Source organism: Lutra lutra, chromosome 1, assembly GCF_902655055.1.
Source record: "Lutra lutra chromosome 1, mLutLut1.2, whole genome shotgun sequence".
NCBI lineage: Eukaryota > Metazoa > Chordata > Mammalia > Carnivora > Mustelidae > Lutra > Lutra lutra.
This window is the reverse complement of record NC_062278.1, coordinates 119,029,447-119,057,020: the sequence shown is the minus strand read 5'-3', so window position 1 is coordinate 119,057,020 and position 27,574 is coordinate 119,029,447. Positions and strand designations below refer to the sequence as shown.

The window sequence follows — 27,574 nt, the reverse complement described above, 5'->3', positions numbered from 1 at the left end:
GGGTATCTAAGTGATTTGACCAATCTTGTTTTTAGCACCATGTTCATATCTCTTTTATAGAACCTGTTGCTGCCAATTTCTGACCTCTTTTGAGGCACTGTTGTATAAATTGGATTGCTTTCCTCATTACAAGCTTGAGATGAACTCTCTTCACTCTTTTTTCTTTTTTTAATTTTCTTCAGTCTTTACGTCAATCTGCATTTTAACCTCCAAAAGGGTTTGTTGTTGTTCTCTCTTCCATTTTGTGTATGTATGCTTAAAAAAAAAAGCCCAAACTCTTTGACTTGTATATTTTATTGTATATAAATTATATCTTAAAAAATGAAAAAAAAAAAAGCTTTATTTTCATCTTAATGGGACTTAGGAGGGAGTAAGAGTAAAATGTGTTGAATCTGCCATCTTTTCCCATAAGTAAAGTATGCTGTCAGCATTTAAATATGTACAACTGTCTCCATCAAAAAACCTCTGCTTGGTCTCTCTCTGATTTACTTGGGCTTCTTCTTTTTTTTTTTTTTTTTTTAAAGGCTTTTTTTTTTTAAAGATTTTTATTTATTTATTTGACAGACAGAGATCACAAGTAGCAGAGAGCCAAGCAGAGAGAGACAGGGGAAGCAGGCTCCCCGCTGAGCAGAGAGTCCGATGTGGGGCTTGATCCCAGGACCCTGAGATCATGACCTGAGCCGAAGGCAGAGGCTTAACCCACTGAGCGCCCCTTACTTGGGCTTCTTGAGCAGTTTTATATATGGTCGTCTTTACTCCATCTTGGTTTTGTCCTCTTCATTCTACTAAAATTTTTCTTACAAATGTCAGGAGAATCAAATGAAGACTCTTTAATTTAATTTTACTTTTTTCATTTTCAGAAGTTTTTATTGGGATTGTAATGGCAGTATATTTGGGAGATTAATTTTTCTTTTTTTTAATTTGGTAAAAATTAATTAATTTTTTAATAAGCCACTGTATAGTACATCATTTATATATATATATATTTATTTATATTAACATATAATGTATTATTTGTTTCAGGGGTACAGGTCTGTGATTAATCAGTCTTACACAATTCACAGCACTCAACGTAGCACATACCCTCCCCAATGTACATCACCCAGCCACTCCATCCCTCCCCTTCCCCTCCCCTTTAGCAGCTGTCAGTTTGTTTCCTGAGATTAAGAGTCTCTTATGGTTTGTTGCCCTCTCTGGTTTCGTCTTGTTTCATTTTTCCCCTCCCTTCCCCTATGATCCTCTGTCTTGTTTCTCATATTCCTCGTGAGATCATATGATAATTGTCTTTCTTTGATTGACTTATTTCGCTTAGCATAATAACCTCTGGTTCCATCCACGTCATTGCAGATGGCAAGATTTCAGGTTTTTTGAGGGCTGCGTAATATTCCGTTGTGTGTATGTATATTTACCACATCTTCTTTATCCATCCATCTGGTGATGGACATCTAGGCTCTTTCCATAGTTTGGCTATTGTGGACATTGCTGCTATAAACATTGGGGTGCATGTTCCCCTTTCCAGTTACTACATTTGTATCTTTAAGGTAAATACCCAGTAGTGCGATTGCTCGGTCGTAGGGTAGCTCTATTTTCAACTTTTTGAGGAACCTCCATGTTGTTTTCCAGAGTAGTTGCACCAGCTTGCATTCCAACCAACAGTGTAGGAGGGTTCCCCTTTCTCGGTATCCTTGTCAACACCTGTCATTTCCTGACCTGTTAGTTTTAGCCATTCTGACTGGTGTGAGGTGGTATCTCACTGTGGTTTTGATTTGTATTTTCCTGACACCAAGTGATGTTGAATACTTTTTCATGTGTCTGTTGGCCATTTGGATGACTTCTTTGCAGAAACTTCTTCATGTCTTCCGCCTGTTTCTTGATTGGATTATTTATTCTGTGGGTGTTGCATTTGATAAGTTCTTCATGGATTTTGTATACTAGCCCTTTATCTCATATGTCATTTGCAAATACCTTCTCCCATTCTGTCAGTTGTCTTTGGTTTTGTTGACTGTTTCCTTTGCTGTGCAAAAGCTTTTGATCTTGATGAAGTCCCAATAGCTCATTTTTGCCCTTGCTTCCCTTGCCTTTAGTGATGTTTCTAGGAAGAAGTTGCTGTGGCTGAGGTCGTAGAGCTTGCTTCCTGTGTTCTCCTCAAGTATTTGGATGGATTCCTGCCTAACATTGAGGTCTTTCACCCATTTTGAGTCTGTTTTTGTGTGTGGTGTAAGGAAATGGTCCAGTTTCATTCTTATGCATGTGGCGGTCCAATTTTCCCAACGCCATTTGTTGAAGAGACTGTCTTTTTTCCATTGGACATTCTTTCCTGTTTTGTTGAAGTTTAGTTGACCATAGAGTTGAGGGTCCATTTCTGGGCTGTCTCTTCTGTTCCATTGATTTGTGTGTCTGTTTTTGTGCCAGTACCATACTGTCTTGATTACAGCTTTATAGTAGACCTTAAAGTTTAGAATTGTGATGCTGCCAGCTTTGGTTTTCTTTTTCAACACTCCTCTGGCTATTCAGGGTCTTCTCTGGCTATTCGGGGTCTTCTCTGGTTCCATATAAATTTTAGGATTATTTGTTCCATTTCTTTGAAAAAAGTTGAGGGTATTTTGATAGGAATTATATTAAATGTGTAGATTGCTCTAGGTAGCATAGACATTTTCACAATATTTGTTCTTCCAATCCATGAGCACGGAACATTTTTCCATTTCTTTGTGTCTTCCTCAGTTTCATTCATGAGTATTCTATAGTTCTCTGTGTACCGATTCTTTGCCTCTTTGGTTAGGTTTATTCCTGTTATCTTATGGTTTGGGGTGCAGTTGTAAATGGGATCAATTCCTTAATTTCTTTCTTCTGTCTTGTTGTTGGTGTATAGAAATGCAGCTGATTTCTGTGCATTGATTTTATATCCTGATACTTTACTGAATTCCTGTATGAGTTCTAGCAGATTTGGAGTGGAGTCTTTTGGGTTTTCCACATAAAGTATCATATCATCTGCAAAGAGTGAGAGTTTGACTTCTTTGGCAATTCGGATGCCTTTTATTTCTTTTTGTTGTCTGATTGCTGAGGCTAGGACTTCTAGTATAGAATAGTAGTGGTTCTAGTAGTAGATCTAGAATAGTAGTGGTGATATTGGACATCCCTGCTGTGTTCCTGACCTTAGGGGAAAAGCCCTCAGTTTTTCCACTTTGAGAATGGTATTTGCTGTGGGTTTTTCATAGATGTCTTTTATGATATTGAGGTATGTACCTTCTGTCCCTACACTGTGAAGTGTTTTGATTGAGAAAGGATGCTGTGCTTTGTCAAATGCTTTTTCTACATCTATTGAGAGTCATATGGTTCTTGTTCTTTCTTTTATTAATGTATCATATCACATTGATTTGCAGATGTTGCATCAACCTTGCAGCCCAGGAATAAATCCCTCTTGGTAATGGTGAATAATCCTTTTAATGTACTGTTGAATCCTATTGGCTAAGTTTAGATTCTATTTATTAGATTAAGGTTTTATTTATTTGAGAGAGAGCAAGCATGAGAGGGGGAGGGTCAGAGGGAGAAGGGGCTCCTTGCTGAGCAGGGAGCCCGATGTGGGACTCGATCCTGGGACTTGAGGATCATGACCTGAGCTGAAGGCGGTCACTTAACCACCTGAGCCACCGAGGCGTCCTTGGTGAAAATGTTTGCATCCATGTTCATCAGGGATATTGGTCTGTAGTCCTTCTTTTTGATGGGGTCTTTGTCTGGATTTGGGATCAAGGTAATGCTGGTCTTATAAAATGAGTTTGGAAGTTTTCCTTCCATTTTTATTTTTTGAAACAGTTTCAGGAGAATAGATATTAATTATTTAAATGTTTGGTAGAATTCCCCTGGGAAGCCATCTGGCCCTGGGCTCTTGTTTGTTGGGAGATTTTTTATTACTCCTTGAATTTCCTTACTGGTAAGGGTCTGTTCAGGTTTTCTATTTCTTTGTGGTTCAGTTTTGGTAGTTTATACATCTTTAGGAATGCATCCATTTCTTCCAGATTGTCTAATTTGCTGTCGTGCAGTTGCTCATAATATGTTCTTATAATTGTTTGTATTTCTTCGGTGTTGCTTGTGATCTCTTCTTTTTCATTCTTTGAGTCCTTTACCTTTTATTTTTGATAAGTCTGGCCAGGGGTTTATCAGTCTTACTAATTCTTTCAAAGAACCAACTCCTGGTTTCATTGATCTATTCTACTGTTATTTTGGTTTCTATTTCATTGATTTCTGCTCTGATTTTTATTATTTCTCTTCTCCTGCTGGGTTTAGGCTTTCTTTGCTGTTCTTTCTGCAGCTCCTTTAGGTGTAGTGTTAGGTTGTGTAGTTGAGACCTTTCTTGTTTCTTGAGAAAGGCTTGTCTTGCTATATACTTTCCTCTTAGGACCACCTTTGCTGCATCCCAAAGATTTTGACCAGTTGTGATTTCATTTTCATTTGTTTCCATGAATTTTTTTAAATTCTTCTTTAATTTCCTGGTTGACTTCAGCCATTCTTTAGTAGGATGCTCTTTAGCCTCCATGTATTTGAGTTCTTTCCAACTCTCCTTTAGTGGATGACTCTTGTTTCAAAGCATTATGGTCTGAAAATATGCAGGGAATGATCCCTATCTTTTGGTATCTATTGAGACCTGATTTGTGACCCGGAATGTGATCTATTCTGGAGAATGTCCCATGTGCATTAGAGAAGAATGTGTATTCTGTTACTTTGGGATGGAATATTCTGACTATATCTGTGATGTCCATCTAGTCCATTGTGTTATTTAAAGCCTTTATTTCCTTGTTGATCTTTTGCTTAGGTGATCTCTCCATTTCAGGGAGGGGGTGTTAAAGTCCCTTACTATTATTGTATTATTATCAGTTTTGTATTATTGTATTATTGTATTATTATCAGTGTTTCTTTGATTGTTAATAATTGGTTTAATAATTGGCTGCCCCCATGTTAGGGGCATAGATGTTTAAAATTGTTAGATCTTCTTTTTGGACAGACCCTTTAAGTATGATACAGTGTCCTTCCTCATCTCTTATTTTAATCTTTGGCTTAAAATCTAATTTGTCTGATTGGAAATGCTCACTTTAAATCTGAAGGTGTCTTTGGATTGGAAATGCTCACTTTAAATCTGAAGGTGTCTTTGGATCTAAAATGAGCCTCTTGCAGACAGCATATCAATGGGTCTTGTTTTTTTTTTGTTTGTTTGTTTGTTTTGTTTTTACCCATTCTTATACTCTTTGTCTTTTAATTGGGGCATTTAGCCCATTTACATTCAGGGTAACTATTGAAAGATATTAATTTAGTGCCATTTTATAGCTTGTAATGTGACTATTTCTGTATATTGTCTCTGTTCCTTTCTGGTCTTTGTTACTTTAGACTCTCTCTTTGCTTGGAGAACCCCTTTCAGTATTTCTGTAGGGCTGGTTCGATGTTTGCAAATTCTTTTAGTTTTTGTTTGTCCTGGAAGCTTTCTCTCTCTCCCTCTTATTTTCAGTGACAGCCTAGCTCGATATAATATTCTTGGCTGCATATTTTCTCATTTAGTGCTCTGAATATATCATGCCAGTCAGTCCTTTCTGGCCTGCCATGTCTCTGTGGATAGGTCTTCTGCCAGTCTAATATTTCTACCATTGTAGGTTACAGACCTCTTGTCTGGAGATGCTTTCAGGGTTTTCTCTTTGTCTTTGAGACTTGTAAGTTTTTTTTTATTATTTTTATTATTTTTTTAAAATTTATTTATTTGACAGAGAGAGAGAGAGATCACAAGTAGGCAGAGAGAGAGGAAGGGAAGCAGGCTCTCTGCCTAGCAGAGAGCCTGATGTGGGGCTCGATCCCAGGACCCTGGAATCATGACCTGAGCCGAAGGCAGAGGCTTTAACCCACTGAGCCACCCAGGTACCCCAAGACTTGTAAGTTTTAATATTAGCTGTTGGGATGTTGACCTATTTTTATTGATTTTGAGGGGGGTTCTCTGTGCCTCCTGGATTTTGATGCCTGTTTCCTTCTCCAAATTAAGGAAGTTCTCCACTGTAATTTGCTCCAATATACCTTCTGCCCCCTCTCTTTCTTCTTCTGGGATCCCAATTCCAATATTGTTTCATCTTATGGTATCACTTATCTCTCGAATTCTCCCCTCATGATCCAATATTGTTTATCTCTTTTTCTCAGCTTCTTTATTCTCCATCATTTGGTCTTCTATATCACTAATTTTCTCTTCTGCCTCATTTATCCTACCAGTAAGAACCTCCATTTTTTTTTTTACGATTATATTTATTTATTTGATAGAGAATACAAGCAGGAGATGCAGCAGGGAGAAGGAGAAGCAGGTTCCCCACTGAGCAGGAAGCCTGATGAGAGGCTTGATCCCAGGACCCTAGGGTCATGACCTGAGTGAAGGCAGATGCTTAAGTCACTGAGCCTCCCAGGTGCCCTGAGCCTTCATTTTTGATTGTACCTCATTAGTAGCTTTTTGATTTCAACTTGGTTGGACTTTAGTTCTTTTATTACCCCAGAAAGGGATTCTCTGCTGTCTTCTCTGCTTTTTTTTTTTTTAAGCTCAGCTAGTATCTTTATAATCGTCATTCTGAACTCTAGTTCCAGCATCTCACTAATGTTTGTATTGATTAGGTCCCTAAGAGTCAGTACTGCCTCTTGTTCTTTTTTTTTTTTTTTGAGGTGAGTTTTTCTGCCTTGTCATTTTGTTCAGAGAAGAAGAGATGAATGAGAGAACATAATGCTAAAAGGGTAACAACGACCCCAGAAATATATACTCTAAACAAATCAGAGGCGACCCAAAGCTGGGGGGAAAAGAAAGGAAAAAAAAAATGATCAGGCTGGTGAATAGAACAGAGCCATACACTTGATTTGGGTGTATTTTGGTCTGTTAGAAGAAACTTCCTCCCAAAATTTTAAAGAAAAAAATATATATATATGTTAAATACAATGAAGTGATAGAATATGACTGAAAAATGAAAATGAAAAGATTTTTTTTAAAGTAGTGATAAGATGTTGGTTAAAATAGGAAAGAGGAAAAATTAAAATAGAAAAATAAAGAAAATTTTAAAAATTTAACTTTGAAAGACTAAAGAATCATGGAGGAAAAGCCATGAATTCTATGTGCTGTATTCCCCTAGCACTGGAGTTTTGCAGTTCTCATTCATCCGTATACTTGGTCTTGGCTGGATGTTCTTGCTGATCTTCTGGGGGAAGGGCATGTTGCAGTGATCCTCAGGTGTCTTTGCCTAAGGTGGAATTGTACTGCTCTTGCCAGGGGCCGGGCTACGTATCTGCTTGGGTTTTCTCTCAGTAGCTTTTGTTCCCTGAAAGCTTTCTGTACAGCTTTGGAGAACGAGCATGCAAATGGCGGCCTCTCCACCTCCGGGCCTCGTAGGGCCTCCACCTTCAATGAGCCCTCAGAGAAAAGGAGTCAATCACTCCTCTTTCCCTGGTCTCCGGTCATTGTCTGTGCTCACCTGGCCTGTGACCAAGCATTTCTGTCTCTGGCATACTGCCCTGTTTGGAGTCTGCAATCCCAGCAGATTCCTGCAGCATGCTCCCGTGCTCCTTCTTCCAGTGGAGGAAGGGGGGGTGGTCTCCCTGAATCTGCCACTTGTGAAGTCCCTGCTGATAGAGTAGTGGCCCGACTTCACCTTGGATTATGGTTTATGACAACTGCGAGCTGAGCGCCCATTCCTTGGCTCTGTCTTTGCAGCTGGCTTCCCTGCTCCGATACCTGGGAGCTCTGCCACACTCAGGCGCTCACGGTCTTTCTGTGATCCTGAGGCTTCTGAGACCACACTGTCCCAGGGAGGATTCCACCCCCCACCCCAGCTTAATCACTGGAGTGACGTCCCTCTATGGAGCAGATTTCTAAAAGTTCTGATTTTGTGCTCTGCTGCTCCATTCCTTGCCTGTAGCTGGCAGATGGAGCACCCCCCCCCCCCCCCCGCCCAGCAGTCTATCTTCCTGTATATTGCTTCCGATTCACTTCTCTGCACGTCCTACCTTCCAGAAGGTAGTTGCTTTTCTGTTCATGGAATTGCTGTTATTCTTTTCTTTGATCTCCTGTTGAGTTAGTGTAGGTGTTCAGAATGGTTTGATAAGTAGCTGAATTCCTGGGACCAGATGAAATTTAGGTCTCCTACTCCTCTGCCATCTTGCTCCTCCCATCATTAATTTTTGATGTAGTGTTCAATGATTCTTCAATTGCACGTACACAACATGTGCCCTCCTTTAACCCAACTGCATGTACACAACATGTGCCCTCCTTTAACCCATTACCCTGTTACCCCATCGCCCCACTCCCTCCACTCTGAAACCCTCAGTTTGTTTCCCAGGGTCCATAATCTCTCATGGTTCATCTCCCTCTCTGATTTCAACCCCTTCAGATTTCCCTCCCTTCCCCTATGATATCCTCTGTGCTATTACTTATGTTCTACATATGAGTGAAACCCTATGATAATTATCTTTCTTTGCTTGACTTATTTCACATAGCATAATCCCTTCCAGTTCCACTCATGTTGATGCATCTTTTCTGATGGCTGAATGATATTCCATTGTATATATGTACCACATTTTCTTTATCCTTTCATCTGTTAAAGGGCATCTCGGCTCCTTCCACAGTTTGGCTGTTGTGGACATTGCTGCTATGAATATTGAGATGCATGTGCCACTTCTTTTCATTACATGTTTCTTTGGGGTAAATACCTAGTAGTGCAATTGATGGGTCTTAGGGTAACTCTAATTTTAACATCTTGAGGAGTCTCCATGCTGTTTTCCAGAATGGCTGTAACAGCTTGCTTTCCCACCAACACAAACAGAGACTTTTATTTTTTATTTTATTTTATTTTTTTAAAGATTTTGTTTATTTATTTGACAGACAGAGATCACAAATAGGCAGAGAGGCAGGCAGAGAGAGAGAGAGGGAAGCAGGCTCTCTGCTGAGCAGAGAGCCCGATGCGGGGCTTGGTCCCAGGACCCTGAGATCATGACCCGAGCTGAAGGCAGAGGCTTTAACCCACTGAGCCACCCAGGCGCCCCAAACGGAGACTTTTAAATCCTTCTCTTTTTTTTTTTACTTTCCTTTCCTTTCCTTCCTTCCTTCCTTTCTCTCCCCGCCCTCTTTCTTTTTTTTGTTGTGATCTTCCTGCCGATCATGGGGCTCAAACTCATGACCCTGAGATCAAGAGTCTCCTGCTGTACTGAGTCAGCCAGGCAACCAGTCCTTGTCTTGATTGACTTTTCACTAGCCTTTGACCATTTCCCTCCTTCTAGAAACTTTAATTATCTACCTCTTCCCCTGTTCATTTCTTCTCACTTCCCTTTGCTAAGTCTTTTCTTTTACCTCACTGGTACATCCTAGAGCTCCTAGAAGATTGGCATAGGGTGTGTCTGCTTCTACCTCTTACAGATTCTCCCTAGGTGAGCTTATTAGTTTCCATAGCTTTAGTTACTATAAGCTGATGGCTTAAAGTGGAATTCCTGTGATATCTTCTTCTTAGACTTCCTGACCTGTATATCCAATAGTGTATGTCCACTTGGATTTCCTTAGGTCACCTCAGATCTAACATGTCTAAAACTAAAGGCATAGCCGGTATAATCTTCTTCTAATCTTTGTCCATTTGTTTCATATAAATTATGCAAATATACAATAAAATATACAAACCATTTATTTTATGGAGTAAACATCTTATTAATAAGATTTTTTCAGTGATTATATTACTTTTAAGTATTGGGAAGAATAAATTCCAAATCTTTTATGTTGGTAGTACACAGTGAGAATATATTTGAATTTCATAGTAAGAAGTGTATTTTAGGGATGCCTGAGGTGGCTCACTTAGTTAATGGTGTGCTTTTGGCTCAGGTCTTGGGGTTGAATTCCACGTCAGGCTCCCTGCTTGGTGGGAGCCTGTTTCTCCCTCTCCTTCCTGCTCATGCTTGCTCTTGCTATCTCTGTCTCTCCTGTCAAATAAATAAGTAAATAAAATCTTTAAAAAAAGTTTATTTTAAATGTCTTTTTCCATTGATAAAGAAGTAAAGTAAAATAAAGTACCCTAAACCAGAGGTTGCCAACTTTCTCTGTTCACAGCCCCCTTCATGACTTTTTCATAGTGCCCTTAGGCCAGTAGTTTATTAAGTAATTAGTAATGGCTTTAGGTAGTTAGATCTAAACAACTTAATAAGTATGCCCTAGTAACCTATTAGTTATTTAAAAAAAATACACATAAATTGAAAGACAATATAGTTTTTTTATTTCATTCTTAATAAACCACAGTTACATAATGCACTTGTTGGGCACTACAGATCTTCTCAAACCTTGGAACCATTAGACACTGCCACCCACATTTCCTGTTCCAAATTGATTTTTGTGCAGTATTTTTTTTTTAATCATCACAGCAACCAACAAAAACCCAGGTTTGCAAAGATATGATGTCATCAAAAGGAATATACCAGGATATAATTTGAAATTGAATTATATTAAACTGGTAGTTTGTGGAGTGCTTGACAGGTGTGACAGATAAAGAATATCATTTTTTCCCCTCTGATTTCGAATACTTTACATCTCTGTGAAGTTACTGCAGAACCCCAGAGTACCTTGGCACATATTTTAGGAATTGTGGGCCTAAAGTGTTAATAGTTTGGCATAAATTCCTTTTTTTTTTTTTTAAAGATTTGTTTATTTGCTGGGGGTAGGGGCAAAGGAGAGAGAATCTCAACCAGACTCACAGGGCTCAAATCTCATGATCCTGAGATCATGACTTAAGCTGAAACCAAGAGTCAGATGCTTACCTGACTGAGCCACCCTGTGGCTGAGCCTGTTGTGTAAATTCTTTTAGACATTTTTCAACCTATAAATTCTTAAAATATACACACATTTTTTTTCTTTTTAACAAAAATGGGTTCATACGTATTGTTTAGCAACTTTTTTTTTTCATTCAATGGTGTATTATTATGGTAGAGAAATTGGGTTGAATGTACATGTTTAATTCCACACCAGCCTGAAAACGCCTTTAAAACTATAGAGAAGTGAGGGGTCCCTGGCTGGCTCAGTCAGTAGAACTAATGACTTGATCTTGGAGTGGTGAGTTCAAGCGTCATGTTGGACATAGAACTTAACTTAAAAAACTGTAGAATTGGGCGCCTGGGTGGCTCAGTTGGTTAAGCCGCTGCCTTCGGCTCAGGTCATGATCTCAGAGTCCTGGGATCGAGTCCCGCATTGGGTTCTCTGCTCGGCAGAGATCCTGCTTCCCTCTCTCTCTCTCTGCCTGCCTCTCCATCTACTTGTGATCTCTCTCTGTCAAATAAATAAATAAAATCTAAAAAAAAAAAAAAAACTTGTAGAATTTTTGTTAGGTTTGTTTTTGTTTTTTCCGCAAATGATAAAGAATGGGAGCAGTGAAAATAACAACATTCTGGAAGCTGGAAAGCAGAAAAGATTAGTGGTAACTGGTTAGCAGACTTGAGAAAGCTGAATCCTAAACCAACAAGTGGAGAGAGCCAACAATTAATCATGTTTGTGTTTTAGAACCTTTTAAAAGTTTCAGAATTAGTGGTGTCATGTACTGTGGAAGTGAAGGTGAAAGTGAGACCAAAAATATGTGATTGAAAGTTTTTTTTTTTTAATTTTAATTGTTCAAAAATTTCATTATTTCAGAGAGAGAGAGTGCACGAGCAGGAGGGGGAGAAGGAGAGACAGTCCAGCCGACTTCAAATTATATCCTGGTATATTCCTTTTGATGACATCATATCTTTGCAAAGCTGGGTTTTTGTTGGTTGCTGTGATGATAAAAAAATAAATACTGGGGCGCCTGGGTGGCTCAGGGGGTTAAAGCCTCTGCCTTCTGCTCAGGTCATGATCCCAGGATCCCAGGATCCTGGATCCCAGGATCCCAGCCCTGAGTCGGGCTCTCTGCTCAGCAGGTAACCTGCCTCCCTTTCTCTCTCTGCCTGCCTCTCTGCCTCCCTGTAATCTCTGTCTGTCAAATAAATAAATAAAATCCTAAAAAAAAAAAATACTGCACAGGGACGCCTGGGTGGCTCAGTTGGTTAAGCAGCTGCCTTCGGCTCAGGTCATGATCCCAGCGTCCTGGGATCGAGTCCCACATTGGGCTCCTTGCTTGGCGGGGAGCCTGCTTCTCCCTCTGCCTCTGCCTGCCATTCTGTCCGCCTGTGCTCGCTCTCTCTCCCTCTCTCTCTGACAAAAAAAAAAAAAAAAAAAAACCACAACAAAATCTTTAAAAAAAAAAATACTGCACATACACTATTGGATATACAGGTCAGGAAGTCAAAAAGAAGATATCACAGGAATTCTACTTTAAGCCCTCAGCTTATAGTAACTAAAGCCGACTTTGTGCTGAGGTTCTGACCTGAGCCGAAACCAAGAGTCAGAAGCTTAACTGACTGCGCCACAAAGGCACCCCTGAAAGTCATCTTTAAGAAAAATACTTCCAGGGTGCCTGGGTGGCTCAGTTGGTTGAGCGACTGTCTTTGGCTGAGGTCATGATCCTGGAGTGCCGGGATCTAGTCCTACATTGGGCTCCCTGCTCAGTGAGGAGTTTGCTTCTCTCTCTGACCCAACCCCCTCTCATGCTTTTCTCTCTCTCTCACTCTCAAATAAATATATAAAATCTTTAAAGAGAAAAGGTATTTCCAGAAACAAAAAGAAAGAAAAATACTTCCAGAACTATCATTTTCTTCTCTCTATGCTTAAAAACAGGATAACTAAAGGTTTAGTTTGTGTTGTGGAGAGGGTAAAACAATCTCTGTACTGGAAGAACCATGCCTAGTTGAGGATGGGGTACAGTGCTTTTATAAAAGGGCTGAGTAGAAAAATACATTCTTAAGGAGAACACTCTAGCCCTCTTTCCTTAGTTCCTAGAATCCTGCCCCTTCTACCATTTCCTATTACCAGTGGCAGCCTCTTTCAAGTCTTTGATCTGTTCTTTTGGTATAAACAGCATGGCCCTAAATTATTTTTATTAAATTTATTAAATTTATTAATTTATTAAATTTATTAAATTTATTAATTTATTAAATTTATTAAATTTATTAATTTATTAAATTTATTTATTAAATTTTATTAAAATAAAATTTATTTTTTTAAAGATTTGTTTTTATTTTTTTTATTTAAAGATTTATTCACTTTAGGGAGAGCACATGCAGGTGGGGAGGAGCAGAGGGAGAGGGAGAGAAACTCCCGCAGGCTCCTCACTGAGCTCAGAGCCAACATGGACTCAACCCAGTGACCCTGAGGTCTCGACTTGAGCTGAAACCAAGAGTAAGACACTTAACTGACTGCACCACCCAGGGGCCCCTAAAGATTTTAAGTAATCTCTGCATCCAGCGTGGGGCTTGACCAGCCTGAGATTAAGAGTTATATGCTCATCCAGTTGAGCCAGGCAGGCACCTCTAAATTATCCCTTTTTTAATGTTACTTTTGATTTCCTAGTTTTAGTCTTTATTTACTATGGAAGATAAAGATTTAGCTCTCTTTCACATGTGCTCCTCACTTCTATATACACGTACACATGTTATCTGCCTTCTACCTATCTTCATTGTATAGTGATACTGTAATTTTGGCTAGAAGCAGTTTTTCTCAGTAGGGGCAGTATTGTCATTTTGGATGAGACCATTCTTCATTATCCTATTACATGATATTTAGCATTAGACCGTGCACTAAATATCAGTACCAACCTGAATTCATTTTAACAACCAAGAATTTCCCACATACTCCAAATGTTGGGATGAGGTATGATATGGTGTATCTTGTTGAGGACCATTGGATTAGATCAGTGTTTACCTTTTTATGATTATGTAAATGGTAGTTACAGCTAAGCTGTGTATTACTCTATGATTTACAATGATTTTTTTCCTTTCTTTTTTTTCTTTTAAAGATTTTATTTATTTATTTGAGAGAGAGAGAATGAGCAGGGAGAGCAGCAGAGGGGGAGAGAGAAGCAGACTCCCAGCTGAGCAGGGAGCCCCATGCAGGGCTTGATCCCAGGATGTTGGGTCTGTTTCTGCTTTTTGTTCATTGGTTTTGCTTTATAGATTCTATATATAAATGAAATCATGTGGTATTTGTCTTTCTTTGTCTGACTTATTTCATGTGGCGTAATATGCCCTAGGTCCAACCACATCATCACAAATGGCAAAACTTCATTTTTTTATGACTGAGTAATATTCTTGAGTGTATGTGTACACATATGTACAGACTGCTTCTTTGTCTGTCTACGAATGAGACAGTTGAGCTGCTTCATATCTTGGTTATTGTAAATAATGCTACAGTAAACATAGGGGTGCTTGTATCTTTCCAAATAGTGTTTGTATTGTCTTTGGGTAAATAGCCAGTAGTGGAATTACTGGATCATATGGTAGTTCTATTTTTAATTTTGGGGGGAATTTTTTATATGTTTTCTATGTAGAAAAGTATTGCTATGGCTAATGTCAAATTACTGCCTATGTTTTCTTCTAGTTTTACAGTTTCGGATCTCACGTTTAGGTCTTTCATCCATTTTGAGTTAATTTTTGTGTACAGTATAAGAAAGTAGTCCAGTGTTATTCTTTTGCATGTGGCTTTCCAGGTTTCCCAGCACCATTTATTGAATAGACTTTTTTCTCCCCCATTGTATGTTCTCATTTCCTTTGTCATAGGTTAATTGGTCATGTAAGCATGGGTTTATTTCTGGGCTCTTGATTCTGTTCCATTGATCTGTTTTTGTGTTTGTGTCATACTATTTTAATCACTACAGGCTTTTAGTATATCTTGAAATCTGGGCTTGTGGTTCTTTGGTTCTTCTGCGTCAGAATTACTCTATTTATGGTATTTTGTAGTTCCAGGCAAATTTTACTGTTATTTTTTAAAGTTCTCTGAAAAATGCTATTGGTATTTTAATAGGGATTGCATTGAATCTATAGGTTGCTTTGGATAGTGTGGACATCTGATAATATGGATTCTTTGAATCCATGAGCATGGCCTTTCTGTTTGTGTCATCTTCAATTTCTTTCATCAGTGTTTTACAGTTTTCACAGTAAGGTCTTTCACCTCCTTGGTTAATAAGTTTGTTTCTAGGTATTCTTTTTAATGCACTTGTAATCGTTTTAATTTCTCTTTTTGGTACTTTGTTATTGGTGAACAGAGATGCAGCTGATTTTTGTGTGTTAAATTTGTATCCTGCAAAGTTACTGAATTCATTTATTCTAAAAGCTTTTGGTGGAGTCTTAGATTTTTCTATGTATAGTATCATGTCATCTGCAAATAATGACAGTTAATTTCTTCCTTAAAAATATAGATGTCATTGGGGCACCTGGGTGGCTCAGTTGGTTGAATGTTCAACTCTTGGTTTCAGCTCAAGTTGTGATCTTATGAGCCGTGACATCAAATCTTGAGTGGGCTCCACACTCAGTGGGGAGTCTGTTTGGAGTCTGTGACATCAAATCTTGAGTTGGGCTCCACACTCAGTGGGGAGTCCCTCCCTCTGCCTCTCCCCCATTCACATATGTGTCTGCACTCATGCCCACATGCTCTCTGTATTTCTCTAGTAAATAAATCTTTAAAAAAAAAAATGGTTGGTAGAATTCACCTGTGAATCCATCTGGTCCTAGACTTTTTGTTGTTAGTTTTTGATAACCAATTCAACTTTGTTACTAGTAGTTGGTCTGTTCAGATTTTCTATTTCTTTCTGATTGAGGAGTCTGGCTAAAGGCTTATCAATTTTGTTTGTCTTTATAAAGAACCAACTCTTGGTTTCGTTAATCTTTATTTTTTTTTAAACTTTTCCCACTTTTTTTTTTCCTTAAGATTTTTTTTAATGTAATCTCTTACCACGCCCCCCTCCCCATGGTGGGGCTCAAACTTACAATCCCCAGCTTAGAAGTGTTATACTCTGCCAGCCGAGTCAGCCAGGCACCCTTCATTGATCTTCTGTTTTGTTCTTGTCTCTATTTCATTTATTTCTCTTCTGTTCTTTATTATTTCCTTTCTTCTACTCATGTTGGGTTTTGTTCTTTTTCTAGTTCCTATAGGTATAAGGTTAGATTGTTTGAGATATTTTTTGTTTCTTGAGGTAGACCTGTATAACTATAAATTTCTCTTTTAGAACTCCTTTTGCTGTGTCCCAAAGATTTTTGTCATGTCCCAAGGATTTTGGACCAGTGTGTTTTTGTTTTCATTTGTTTCCAGGTATGTTTTGGTGTCTTCTTTGATTAATTGATTGATTTTAATGATTTTTTTAAAAAAGATTTTATTTATTTGATGGAGCGAGTGTGCACAAGCAGGGGGAGTTACAGAGGGAAAGGGAAGAACAGGCTCCCCACTGAGCAGGGAGCCTCACAGGCAGCTCAGTGCCAGGACCCTGGGATCATGACCTGAGCTGAAGGCAGACGCTTAACCAACTGAGCCACTCAGGTGCCCATCTTCTTTGATTTCTTTGTTTGCCCATTGGGTATTAGTAGCACATTGTTTAACCTCCACATGTTTGTGGTTTTACTTTTTTTTCCTTCTTTATAGTTATTTATTTTATTTTATATTCTATTTATTTGACAGAGATTGAGACAGCGAGAGCAGGAATACAGGCAGGGGGAGTGGGAGAGGGAGAAGCAGGCTTCTCACAGAGCAAGGAGCTGGATGCAGAGCTTAATCCCAGTACCCTGGGACCACGACTTGAGCCAAAGGCAGACCCTCAATGACTGGGCCACTCAGGTGCCCCTGTAGTTATTTATTTTAAAAGTAACTTCTGGGGTGCCTAGGTGGCTCAGTGGGTTAAAGCCTCTGCTTTCGGCTCAGGTCATGATCTCAGGGTCCTGGGATTGAGCCCCGCATCAGGCCCTCTGTTCAGCAGGGAGCCTACTTCCTTTCCTCTCTCTCTGCCTGCCTCTCTGCCTGCTTGTGGTCTCTCTCTCAGTCAATTAAATAAATAAAATCTTTAAAAAAAAAAAAAAAAGTAACTTCTACACCCAGCATGGGGCTTGAACTCAACCCCAAGATCAAGAGCCACATTCTCTTCTGACTGAGCAAGCCACGTGGCCCTTTTCCTTTTGTGTGTGTGTGTGTGTGTGTGTGTGTGTGTGTGTGTGTATGATTGATTTCTAGTTTTATTCTGTCTATTCTGATTAGAAAAGATGCATAGTAGGATTTCAGTCTAAAATTTATTGAGACTTGTTTTGTGGTTTGACATGTAATCTGTTTTAGAGAATGTCCCATGTGCACTTGAAAAAATGTGTATTCTGTTGTTTTTTGGGTGAAATGTTCAGTGTATATCAGTTATGTCCATGTTGTTTAATGTGTCATTCAAAGACATTGTTTCCTTATTGTTTTTCTGCCTAGATGATCTACCCATTGTTAAAGTCTCCTACTGTTATTATATTATTGTCTGTTTCTTCCTTTATGTCATATTTGCTTTATGTATTTAGGTGCTCCAGTATTGAATGCATAGACATTTACAATTGTTATATCCTCTTCTTGGGATTGATACTTATCATTATGTAATGCCCTTTTTGCCTCTTTTTTCCCCTTCTTTGTCTCTTGTTACGGTTTTTGTTTTAAACATTTTTTTTTAAAGATTTTATTTATTTATTTGACAGACAGAGATCACAAGTAGGCAGAGAGGCAGGCAGAGAGAGAGGAGGAAGCAGGCTCCCTGCTGAGCAGAGAGCCCGATTCGGGGCTTGACCCCAGGACCCTGGAATCATGACCTGAGCCGAAGGCAGAGGCTTTAATCCACTGAGCCACCCAGGTGCCCCCGGTTTTTGTTTTAATGTCTGTTTTGTCTGATAAAAGTGATGCTACTCTGGCTTTTTCCCCCCCCTACTACTTCCATTTGCATTGAATATCTTTTTCCATCCCTTCACTTTCAGTTTGTGTATGTCTTTTTTTAATTTTTATTTATCCTTTTTAAGATTTTTATTTGAGAGAGAGCATGAGCAAGGATAGGGCAGAGGGAGAGGGGAGAGAGACTCTCAAGCAGATTGAGACTGAGCACAGAGCCCGACATGAGGTTCAGTCTCACAACCCTGAAAGTATGACCTGAGCAGAAACCAAGAGTCATTCCCTAACCAACTGAGCCACCCAGGCACCCAACCCTGTATATGTCTTTTTTTTTTTTAAGATTTTATTTATTTGAGAGAGTGAGTGTGTGGAGGAGTGGATTGAGAGGAAGGAGGAAAGAATCTCAAGCAGATGCCTTGCTGAGCATGGAGTCCTACCTGGGGCTCGACTGCAAGATCATGACCTGAGCCGAAACCAAGAGTTAGATACCTAATCCACTGAGCCACCCAGGCATCCCTGTATATGTCTTTAGGTCTGAAGTGAGTCTCTTATAGGCAGCGTATAGATGGGTCTTGTTTCTTTTGATTCTGCCATTTTGTGTTTGGAGCATTTAGACCATTTACATTTAAAATAATTATTGGTAAGTATGTATTTGTTGCCATTTTTTAAATTTTTCTCTGATTATTTTTGTAGTTCTGTTTCTTTTCTTGTTCTCTTTGTGATTGGTAACTTTTGTAGTGTTCTGTTTGGCTTTCTTTCTCTTTATTTTTTTGTATCTGTTACAGATTTTTGGTATGTGATTACCATGGGATTCATATATAAGTATATCCTAAGTATATAGCAGTGAGCATATATTAAGTCGATGGTCATTTTAAGTTCAGAAATATTCTAAAAGAACTTGTTTTATTTCCCCTCCACATTTTATGTACTTGTTTCTGTATTTTACATCTTTTAATTCATTATTGTCTTACATCTAATTATTGCCTTTTCTTTTCCACTTAAAGAAGTCTCTTTACCATTTCTTGTAAGGACAGTTTAAGTGTGATGAACTCCTTTAACTTTTGTTTCAGAAACTTTCTCTCAATTCTGAATGATCATCTTGCCAGGTAGAGTATTCTTGGATATAGGTTTTTTCCTTTCCACGCACTGGCCTGCAAAATTTCTTTTTCTCTCCTTTCTTTCTTTTTCATATCTTATTTATTTATTTGACACACAGAGAGAGCACAAGTAAGGTGAGAAGTGGGGAGAGGGAGATGGAGAAGCAGGTTCCCCGCTGAGCAGGAGGCCCAATATGGAACTCGATCCCTGGACCCTGGGATCATGACCTCAGCTGAAGGCAGCTGCTTAACCAGCTGAGCCACCTAGGCACCCCTGGCCTGCAAAGTTTCAGTTGAAAAATCAACTGATAACCTCATAGGGTTTCCTTTGTATGTAACTTTTTACTTTTCTCTTGCCTTTTTAAAAATTCTCTCTTTATCTTTAAACTTTGACATTTTGGTTTTTATGTGTTACGGTGTTTACCTCTTTCAGTTCATCTTGTTTGGAACTCTATCTTTCCTGAACCTGGATATCTGTCTTTCTTCCAGTTAGGAAAGTTTTAAGGTATTATTTCTTCAAATAACTTCTCTGCCCCCTTTTCTTTCTCTCCTCCTTCTGGGACCCCTTTAATGTGAGTGTTTGTTCACTTGATATTGACCAAGAGATTGCTTAATGTACCTCATTAAATTTCTTTTTTTTTTTTTCTTTTTCTTTTTTTTTTTTTTTTTACTTTTCAGCTTAGGTGCTTTTTTTTCCTTCTTTTTTATCTTCAGCTTGAGTGCTTTCCATTGCCTTGTTTCCGGATTGCTGATGGTTTCTTTTCATCCACCGATTTACTGTTGATTCCCTCTAATATATTTTCTATATCAGTTTTACTGTATTCTTAAACTTTGGTTCTTTTTTTATATTTTCTATATCCTTGTTTGGAAGTTTTCACTGAGTTCTTTCACTCTTCTCTCCAGTCCATTGAGCATCTTTAATATAATTACTTTCAACCCTTTATCAGACATGACATATTGCTTATCTCTGTTTCATTTAGTTCTTTTTTTTTTTTTTTGAGCTTTTGTCTTGTTCCTTCACTTGGAGCATATTCTTCTGTCTCATTTTGCTTGACTTCCTGTGTTTGCTTCTATGAACTGGACAGAACAGCTACTTGTAAACTTGAAGGAATGGTCTTGAATATGGTGTTCCCTGTGTAGGCTGTGTGTACCTGGTGGCTTGCTGACTGCCTGGAGCTGTGGTTTGTGTGGGCTGGGGGTTGTGGTGCACTCTGCACTGGGGCTGCCCTGGTGGCATGACCAGAGCTGAAGTGGGCTTGGCCTGGGGTGGTCCTGAGGCTTTTTGCACAGAGGGGCCCCTGGCAGGATAGCTGAAGTCAATGGGGTGTAGGCCAGGGGATTCCTGGGGCTGTTTGCGCAGAGGGTACTCAGGCAGGGCAGCTAAAACTGAAGTGGGCATGGCTGGTGCAGTCCCTGTGCATTTCTACAGAGGGTGCTTTGGTAGAACAGCTGAAGCTGAAGTGGGAATAAGCTGGGGTGTTCTGGGACTGTCTGCACAGGGGGTACTCTGGTGGGGGCAGGTGTAGACCAGGAGCCTGGGCCTCACTGAGGCAGTAAGGCAGAGTACCCAGACCCTGACCCCATCCATGCCATCAGGGTGGATGGGGGATTGTAAACTGGCACTTGCGAGTCCCTTCAACTCTGGGAGAGTCCCAGCAACTCTCCTCTATCTTTTAACAGTGTTGTAGGGCTAGTTCTCTTTGTATTCTACTCTTTTTTTTATTTTTTAAAGGTTTTATATATTTGACAGAGCACAAGCAGAGGGAGTGGGAGAGGGAGAAGCAGGCTCCCCGCTGAGCTGGGAACCCAGTGTGGGTCTAGATCCCAGGATTCTGGGATCATGACCCTAGCCGAAGGCAGATGCTTAACTGAGCCACCCAGGCACCCCTAAAGGACAGTATTTATATACAGTCCTATTTATATAGGAATCTAGTCCTATACAGTCAAAATATTTTCTAAAATGTGGGTAATTTTTCCTATGTGTGCTTTTTTCAATGCAGTTATCTGTCATACAGTTAGATTCATTTGTTATTTGTATTTCATTTTGGATTCCTTTTGCATTCTACTTGATCTTAATTTTATTTGTGTGTTTAAGTATATGAAGCATCAACATGGTTGTAAAAGTGAGAACTTTTCAAACAGGCATATTTAGAGAAGTGCCACTCCTTTCTCGTCCCTCTACCATTTTCCTGTTCATTTGGGAACATCTCAAGGGAGATGTGAATCTCCCTTGCCCTATACATTCTCATTACTTTCTGGTTTATTCTCCTCATGTTTATATTTTTATTTTTTGTCTATTTTGGCGGAAGGTGGGGGTGGAGCACAAAAGGGCAGATATATGTTTATTCTCTTATTTTTTCTTTTATGAAAGGTAGCTGTTTGGTAAACAATTTAACCTTGCTTCAAAAGAAATCCTTTATCCTTGGCTTCTGGGAAATCATCTCGAAGGCTTTGGACTGTCATATCTGATTCGAATATCTGTATTTGCTTGGGGGCTTTAGATACCAACAGTCTAACAGACAGCTTGATTTAGGATGGGGGTTGGCTATGACAGAAAGACCAGTGGAATGATTTAGAGTAATGACTTTGGCATCAGCGGATCTCCAGAGGGGCTGAAAAACTGAGCTCCATCATGTGGGCAGTCACTTCTGCTTAAAATCCCCGAATAAAAACTCTGGATATCAAGGCTCAGGTGAGCCTTCCTGGCTGGCAATATTGTCACACACCGATGTCAGGAGGTTAAAGCTGTTCTACTCCATGGTAAGAGGACAATTGGAAGCTCCACACTTGTTACTTCTCTTGACTCTGCCCTATGTGCTTCTCCACTTGGCCGATTTTAAACCATATTCTTCAGCTTTCATAAGCCATAACTATGAATATAATAGTTTTCAGTGGGTTCTATGAGTCCTTCTGGCAAATTATCAGACCTGAGGGTGGTTTTGTGAACTCCCTGAGCTTGTAGTTGGTGTCTGTGTGCCACCGTCTTGGTGACACACTGTCAATACTGATTTGAACTTTACTTTTCTCACCTAACCTGGAAATCATTCCATATTAGTTCATAGAGTTCCTCTTTATTCTTTTCTTTTTTAATTTTTTTAAATATTTTATTTATATTTAAGAGACAGACATTGTGACAGAGATAGAGAGAGAGCACAAGCAGAGAGGAGAGGGAGAAGCAGGGGCTTGATCCCATGCAGGGCTTGAACCCAGGTTGATCATGACCCAACCGGAAGGCAGATATTTAACCACCTGAGCCACCCAGGTGCCCCTATTCTTTTCTAATATATTTTAAAGTAATCTTTACACCCAACATGAGGCTTGAACTCACAACCCCAAGATTAAGAGTTGCATGCTCTACCAGCTGAGCTAGCCAGATGCCCCATCTCTGTTCTTTCATAACTTACTCATGTAGAAGTATAACTTACTCAAGAAGAAGTAGTGTTGGGGCGCCTGGGTGGCTCAGTGGGTTGGGCCTCTGCCTTCGGCTCGGGTCGTGATCTCAGGGTCCTGGGATCGAGCCCCGCATCAGGCTCTCTGCTCGGTGGAGAGCCTGCTTCCCCCTCTCTCTCTCTCTGCCTCTCTGCCTACTTGTGATCTCTGTCAAATAAATAAATAAAATCTTTAAAAAAAAAAAAAGAAGAAGTAGTGTAGAAGAACCTTACTTTATTCAAGTACTGTCCTTGTAGGTTTTCAGTATTTTGCAATTATAGTGTTGCAGTGAATAACCTTGTGTTTTGTATTTTCATTAATATTGGAGGTGTATCTTAAGGATAAATGACTAAAAATGGGGTTGTTGGATTAAAAGGTAAATACTTACCTTTTGTTAGATTACCAAATTCCCTTCCAAAAGGGTTTTATTAGTTTGTATTCCTACCAGCAAAATATGAAAGTTCCTTTTCTCCCACCAACAGAATGTGTTGTCATAATTTTTGCCAGTGTTTTTATTGAGGTATAGTTAACATCTAGCATTATATCCATTTCAGTTGTAAAACAAGACTTGCTATTTGTATACATTGCAAAATGATCACCATAATAAGTCTAGTAAGCATCTACCACCATATATGGTAATCAAGTTTTTTTTCTTGTGATGGGGATTTTTAAGATTTACTCTCTCAGCAACTTTCAAATATACTGTACAGCATTATTAATTATAGTCACTCTGTTGTATATTACATCTCCATGACTGACTTACTTTATAACTGGAAGTTTGTACCTTTTTGACTGTCCCTCCACCCATTTTGGGCAACTCCCCAACCACCTCTTTGCCCATTTTTTTTTTTAGTGAAGTTGAACATCTTATGTCTAAGGGCTGTTTAAAAATCTTTATTTGCGAATTGTCTCCGTATGTCTTTTTCCCATTTTTCCATCAGGCTTTTTTGGTTTTGTTTTCTTTTAAGATTTATTTATTTATTTATTTATTTATTTATTTATTTATTTATTTGAGAATGAGCACGTGCAGGGGGATGGTCAGGGGCAGAGATTGGGGTGGGGGAAGAACCTCAAGCAGACCCCACTGAGCCCTATGTGGGGCTCAGTCTCACCTCTCTGAGATCACAATCTGAACCGAAATCAAGTTGGTTGCCCGACTGGCAGACCCCCGGGCACCCTTCCCCACCTTAAAAAGAAATTTTTTTGAGAGAGAGAGAGAAAGAGAGCTGGGTGAGGAGCAGATGAAGAAGGACAAACCCTGACACAGGGCTTGATCCCATGATTCTGAGAGCATGACCTGAGCTGAAAAGGATGCTTAATCAACTGAGCCACCCAGGCACCCCAGCCCTTTATTCTCTGTTGAGTTTTTGAATTCTGCTATTTTACATTTCCAGGGTCCCCTTATTGTTTGTGATTGTTTCTTAAAAAATATAATAACCTATTCTTTTCTTTACTTTCACTGGATGTTTTTTTTTCTTTTTTTCTTTAAACATTTTTTACATTTGCAATAGAGAGAGAGAGAGAGAGAAAGCACAGGTGGGGTGATTGGCAGAGGGAGAAGCAGACTACCCACTGAGCAGGGAGCCTGATTAGGGGCTTGATCCCAGGACTCTGGGATCATGAGCTGAGCTGAAGGCAGACGCCCAACTGACTAAGCTGAGCTGAAGGCAGACGCCCAACAGGCACCCCTATTCTTTTTTTCTTTGTAGACAGTATCGGTTTTTTTCTTCCTTCTTGTTTTTTTAGTGTGGTAAAATATAGGTAGCATAACATTTACCATTTTAATCACTTTTAGGTATGAAGTTCAGTTCAGTGGCGTTAATACATTCACATTGTTGTGCAACCACAGTCCATCTTCAGAACCTTTTTCATCTTCTTAAACTGAAACTCTGTACCCATTAAACAATAACTCACCTTCCCCCAGCTCAGTCAGTTAAGCATCTACCATCGGCTCAGGTTATGATCCCAGGGTCCTGAGATCGAGTGCCGCATCAGGCTCCTTGCTTGGCGGGAAGCCTGGTTTCCCCTCTGCCTGTTGCTCCTCCTGCTCATGTGCTTGCTGTCTTTCTCCCTCCCTCTCTCTGACAAATAAATAAATAAAATCTTTAAGTTATTAGCAAGCTGAAATTAGAGTACTGTTTTTTTGTTTTTTTTTTTTAAAGATTTTATTTATTTATTTGACAGAGAGAGATCACAAGTAGACAGAGAGGCAAGCAGAGAGAGAGAGGGAAGCAGGCTCCTTGCTGAGCAGAGAGCCCGATGCGGGACTCGATCCCAGGACCCTGAGATCATGACCTGAGCCGAAGGCAGCGGCTTAACCCACTGAGCCACCCAGGCGCCCCTAGAGTACTGTTTTTTTGATTCATAGTCTCGTATTGTTTCTGTCCCATCTTTAGCGGCTCTCACCTTTCCTTCTATGCTGAAGAGCCTTCATTAGTAGTGGATCTTATTAAATCTGAGGGGAAATCCTGTTTGGTTTTGACTATCATTTTTATCTACCGTTCCTAATAAGTGTGTTACCAGAGCTTGTGTGTGCGTGTGTGTGTGTGTGTGTGCACGTATGCACATGTGCTTTTTACTTAAGAGCCCAAACCCTAACTGTGTGAAAGCACCTGATAGACTTTTGTCCCTGCATGGTCACTCAAAGTTTCTGACTGACTGACGAAGAGGAGGCTGGTCTCCCTCTTAAAATACTGTTACTGCTTGCATTTATTTAATATATGCTTTTGCATGTCTATTTACAGCCCAAAGTACCTGCTCTTTCTAAAATGTGATGTATGGAACAAAGTATTTCAATATGGAATCAGAGTTATTTATTTATTTATTTGACAGACAGAAGTCACAAGTAGGCAGAGAGGCAGGCAGAGAGAGAGAGGAGGAGGAAGCAGGGTCCCCGTGGAGCAGAGAGCCCGATGCAGGGCTCGATCCCAGGACCCTGGGATCATGACCTGAGCCGAAGACAGAGGCTTAACCCACTGAACCACCCAGGTGCCCCTGGAATCAGTCTTAAATGGTGTGTGGTCCCTCCTTCCTTCCCTATCCCTTAATTTACAAGTGAGAACACAGAATTTGGGTGACTTAACATCACTCAGCTAATGAGAAGCAGTGCCAACGCTTAAAGATTCTCTTCTGCTTCCCTACCCTGTCCACTCCATCAAAAACTGATGGAAATGATTCTTGAAATTTACTTCTGTCAGAGGCAGCTATACTAAATGGGGTCATGTGAGAGTATTTATGTGTTCCAGCTTTCACTCTGGGGAAAACCTTGATCAGGTAACGACTTCATTGTGTCTGATAGTCTGTTATTTTTTATTTTATTTGAGAGAGCGAGTGAGCAGGGGGGTGGGAGAAGCGGACTTTCCACTGAGCGTGGAACCCAATGGGGGTTCGATCCCAGGGATCATAACCCCAGCTGAAGGTATGCCATCGCTTAACCTGCTAAGCCACCCAGGTGCCCCTGGGTCTGATACTCTAAATTGAATTTTATATGTTCTTCTTTTTCTTTGAATTTTGTAGCTTATATTGCTGTGATTATATCTTTATGACGTTATTTTAGGGTAGAAGTCACTTTTCTTTCTCTTCTTTCTCTCAGCTTCATCAAGATCTCATTATGCATCAGAAAAATGAAAAAACAGAAGAAAATTCTATGGAGGAAAGGAATTCATTTAGCCTTTTCTGAGAAATGGGATACAGGGTTTGGAGGTTTTAAGAAGTTCTGCTTTCACCAACACTTATGCGTTCTGAAAGCCAAATTGGGAAGGCCAAGTACTTGGAGCAGGCAGTTGAGGCATTTCCATTGCAGAAAGAAGGCCCTTCAAATCCAGAAAACGTGGATCCAGGATGCACCTTTTTTTGCTAAGACAAAGTCCAGTGTGGCTGCTCAAAATGTTAGTACTTTGTCCTCTAAAGTGAAAAGAAAAGACTCTAAACACTTCATTTCCTCCTCAAGGACCCTTTTAAGACTCCAAGCAGAGAGGCTGCTGTCCTCAGCAAAGAACTCTGACCATGAATACTGTGGAGAGAAAAGTGTCTTGAAGGCAGTTGCTGACTTACCAGGAAATAATGTTTTAGGTCAGGCCAATGGTCATAGACCTAGGACGGAGCCACAAGCTTCTGACTTTCCTATGAAGTTCAATGGGGAGAGCCAAAGTCCAGGTGAGAGTGGCACAATTGTGGTCACCTTGAGCAACCATAAGAGAAAGCGCTTTTGTTATGGCTGCTGCCAAGGTCTGGAGCACCATAGGAATGGGGGACCCCTGATTCCAAAAAAGTTTCAACTTAACCAACATAGAAGAATAAAAGTATCTCCTTTTATGATGTATGAGAAATTATCCATGATTAGATTTCGGTACAGGATTCTCAGATCCCAGCACTTCAGAACAAAAAGCAAAGTTTGCAAGCTAAAAAAAGCCCAGCGAAGCTGGGTGCAGGTCACTGGGGACCATCAAGAGACCCTTAGGGAGAACGGTGAGGGTGGCAGTTGCAGCCCATTCCCTTCCCCAGAACCTAAAGACCCTTCTTGTCGGCATCAACCATACTTTCCAGATATGGACAGCAATGCTGTGGTGAAGGGAAAGAACTCTCATGTGCCTGAGGGCCACACTAAAGGAAGCCCTTTCTTGGGCAAGGAGCTTAGTTTAGATGAAGCATTCCCTGACCAACAGAATGGCACTGCCACGTATACCTGGGACCAGTCACCCTGTTCCTCTCCTAAGTGGGAGTGTACAGAACTGATTCATGACCTTCCCTTACCAGAACATCAATCTAGTAACGTGTTTATCTCGGAAACCGAAAGAGAAGTCATGACTCTGGGTCAGGAAAATCCGACAAGTACTGTCAGTGATGACAGAGTAAAACTGTCAGTGTGTGGGGCAGATCAATCTGTGAGTAGTGTAGATGGGCCTGTGTCTGAAAAGCCTGTTCAGAATGAGAGCTCATGCCAGATGGATGAGGATGAATCTCTCAAGCAGAACATTCTTAGTTCTAAGTTGCTGGACCACCCTTACTGTAAAAGTCCACTGGAGGCTCCTCTGACATGCAGTGGACTCAAACTAGAAAATCAAGCAGGAAGTGGGAAGAACAGTCAGAAAGCCTCTCCAGTGGATGATGAGCAGCTGTCCATCTGCCTTTCTGGTATGCACTCTTCTTTATTCTCCCCCAACCTCCAGCCCACAATTACTGTCCATTATCTTTTCCACCAGAGTCCTGTTTTTTCCTTCCACCCATAGATTCCCCTTAAAGCACATAGACAGTTCTCTTTGAAGCCTTCTATATTGCTATATGA

At 40.0% G+C, this 27,574-nt stretch overlaps 1 protein-coding gene across 5 annotated transcripts in view; it reads left to right on the top strand.

The window, feature by feature from the left end:
- Positions 1-27,574, top strand: part of SENP5 (SUMO specific peptidase 5) — a 64,308-nt gene that overhangs the window by 5,343 nt on the left and 31,391 nt on the right. For 4 of the 5 annotated variants that reach the window (XM_047733863.1, XM_047733862.1, XM_047733867.1 and 1 more), the window contains exon 2: positions 25,883-27,423. In XM_047733863.1, coding sequence (XP_047589819.1) covers positions 25,914-27,423 — 1,510 coding nt within the window. In that variant the 5' untranslated portion in view covers positions 25,883-25,913. Of the gene's footprint in view, positions 1-11,700; positions 11,722-25,882; positions 27,424-27,574 lie in introns of those variants that run through there. The other variant, XM_047733870.1, reaches the window with a different exon arrangement.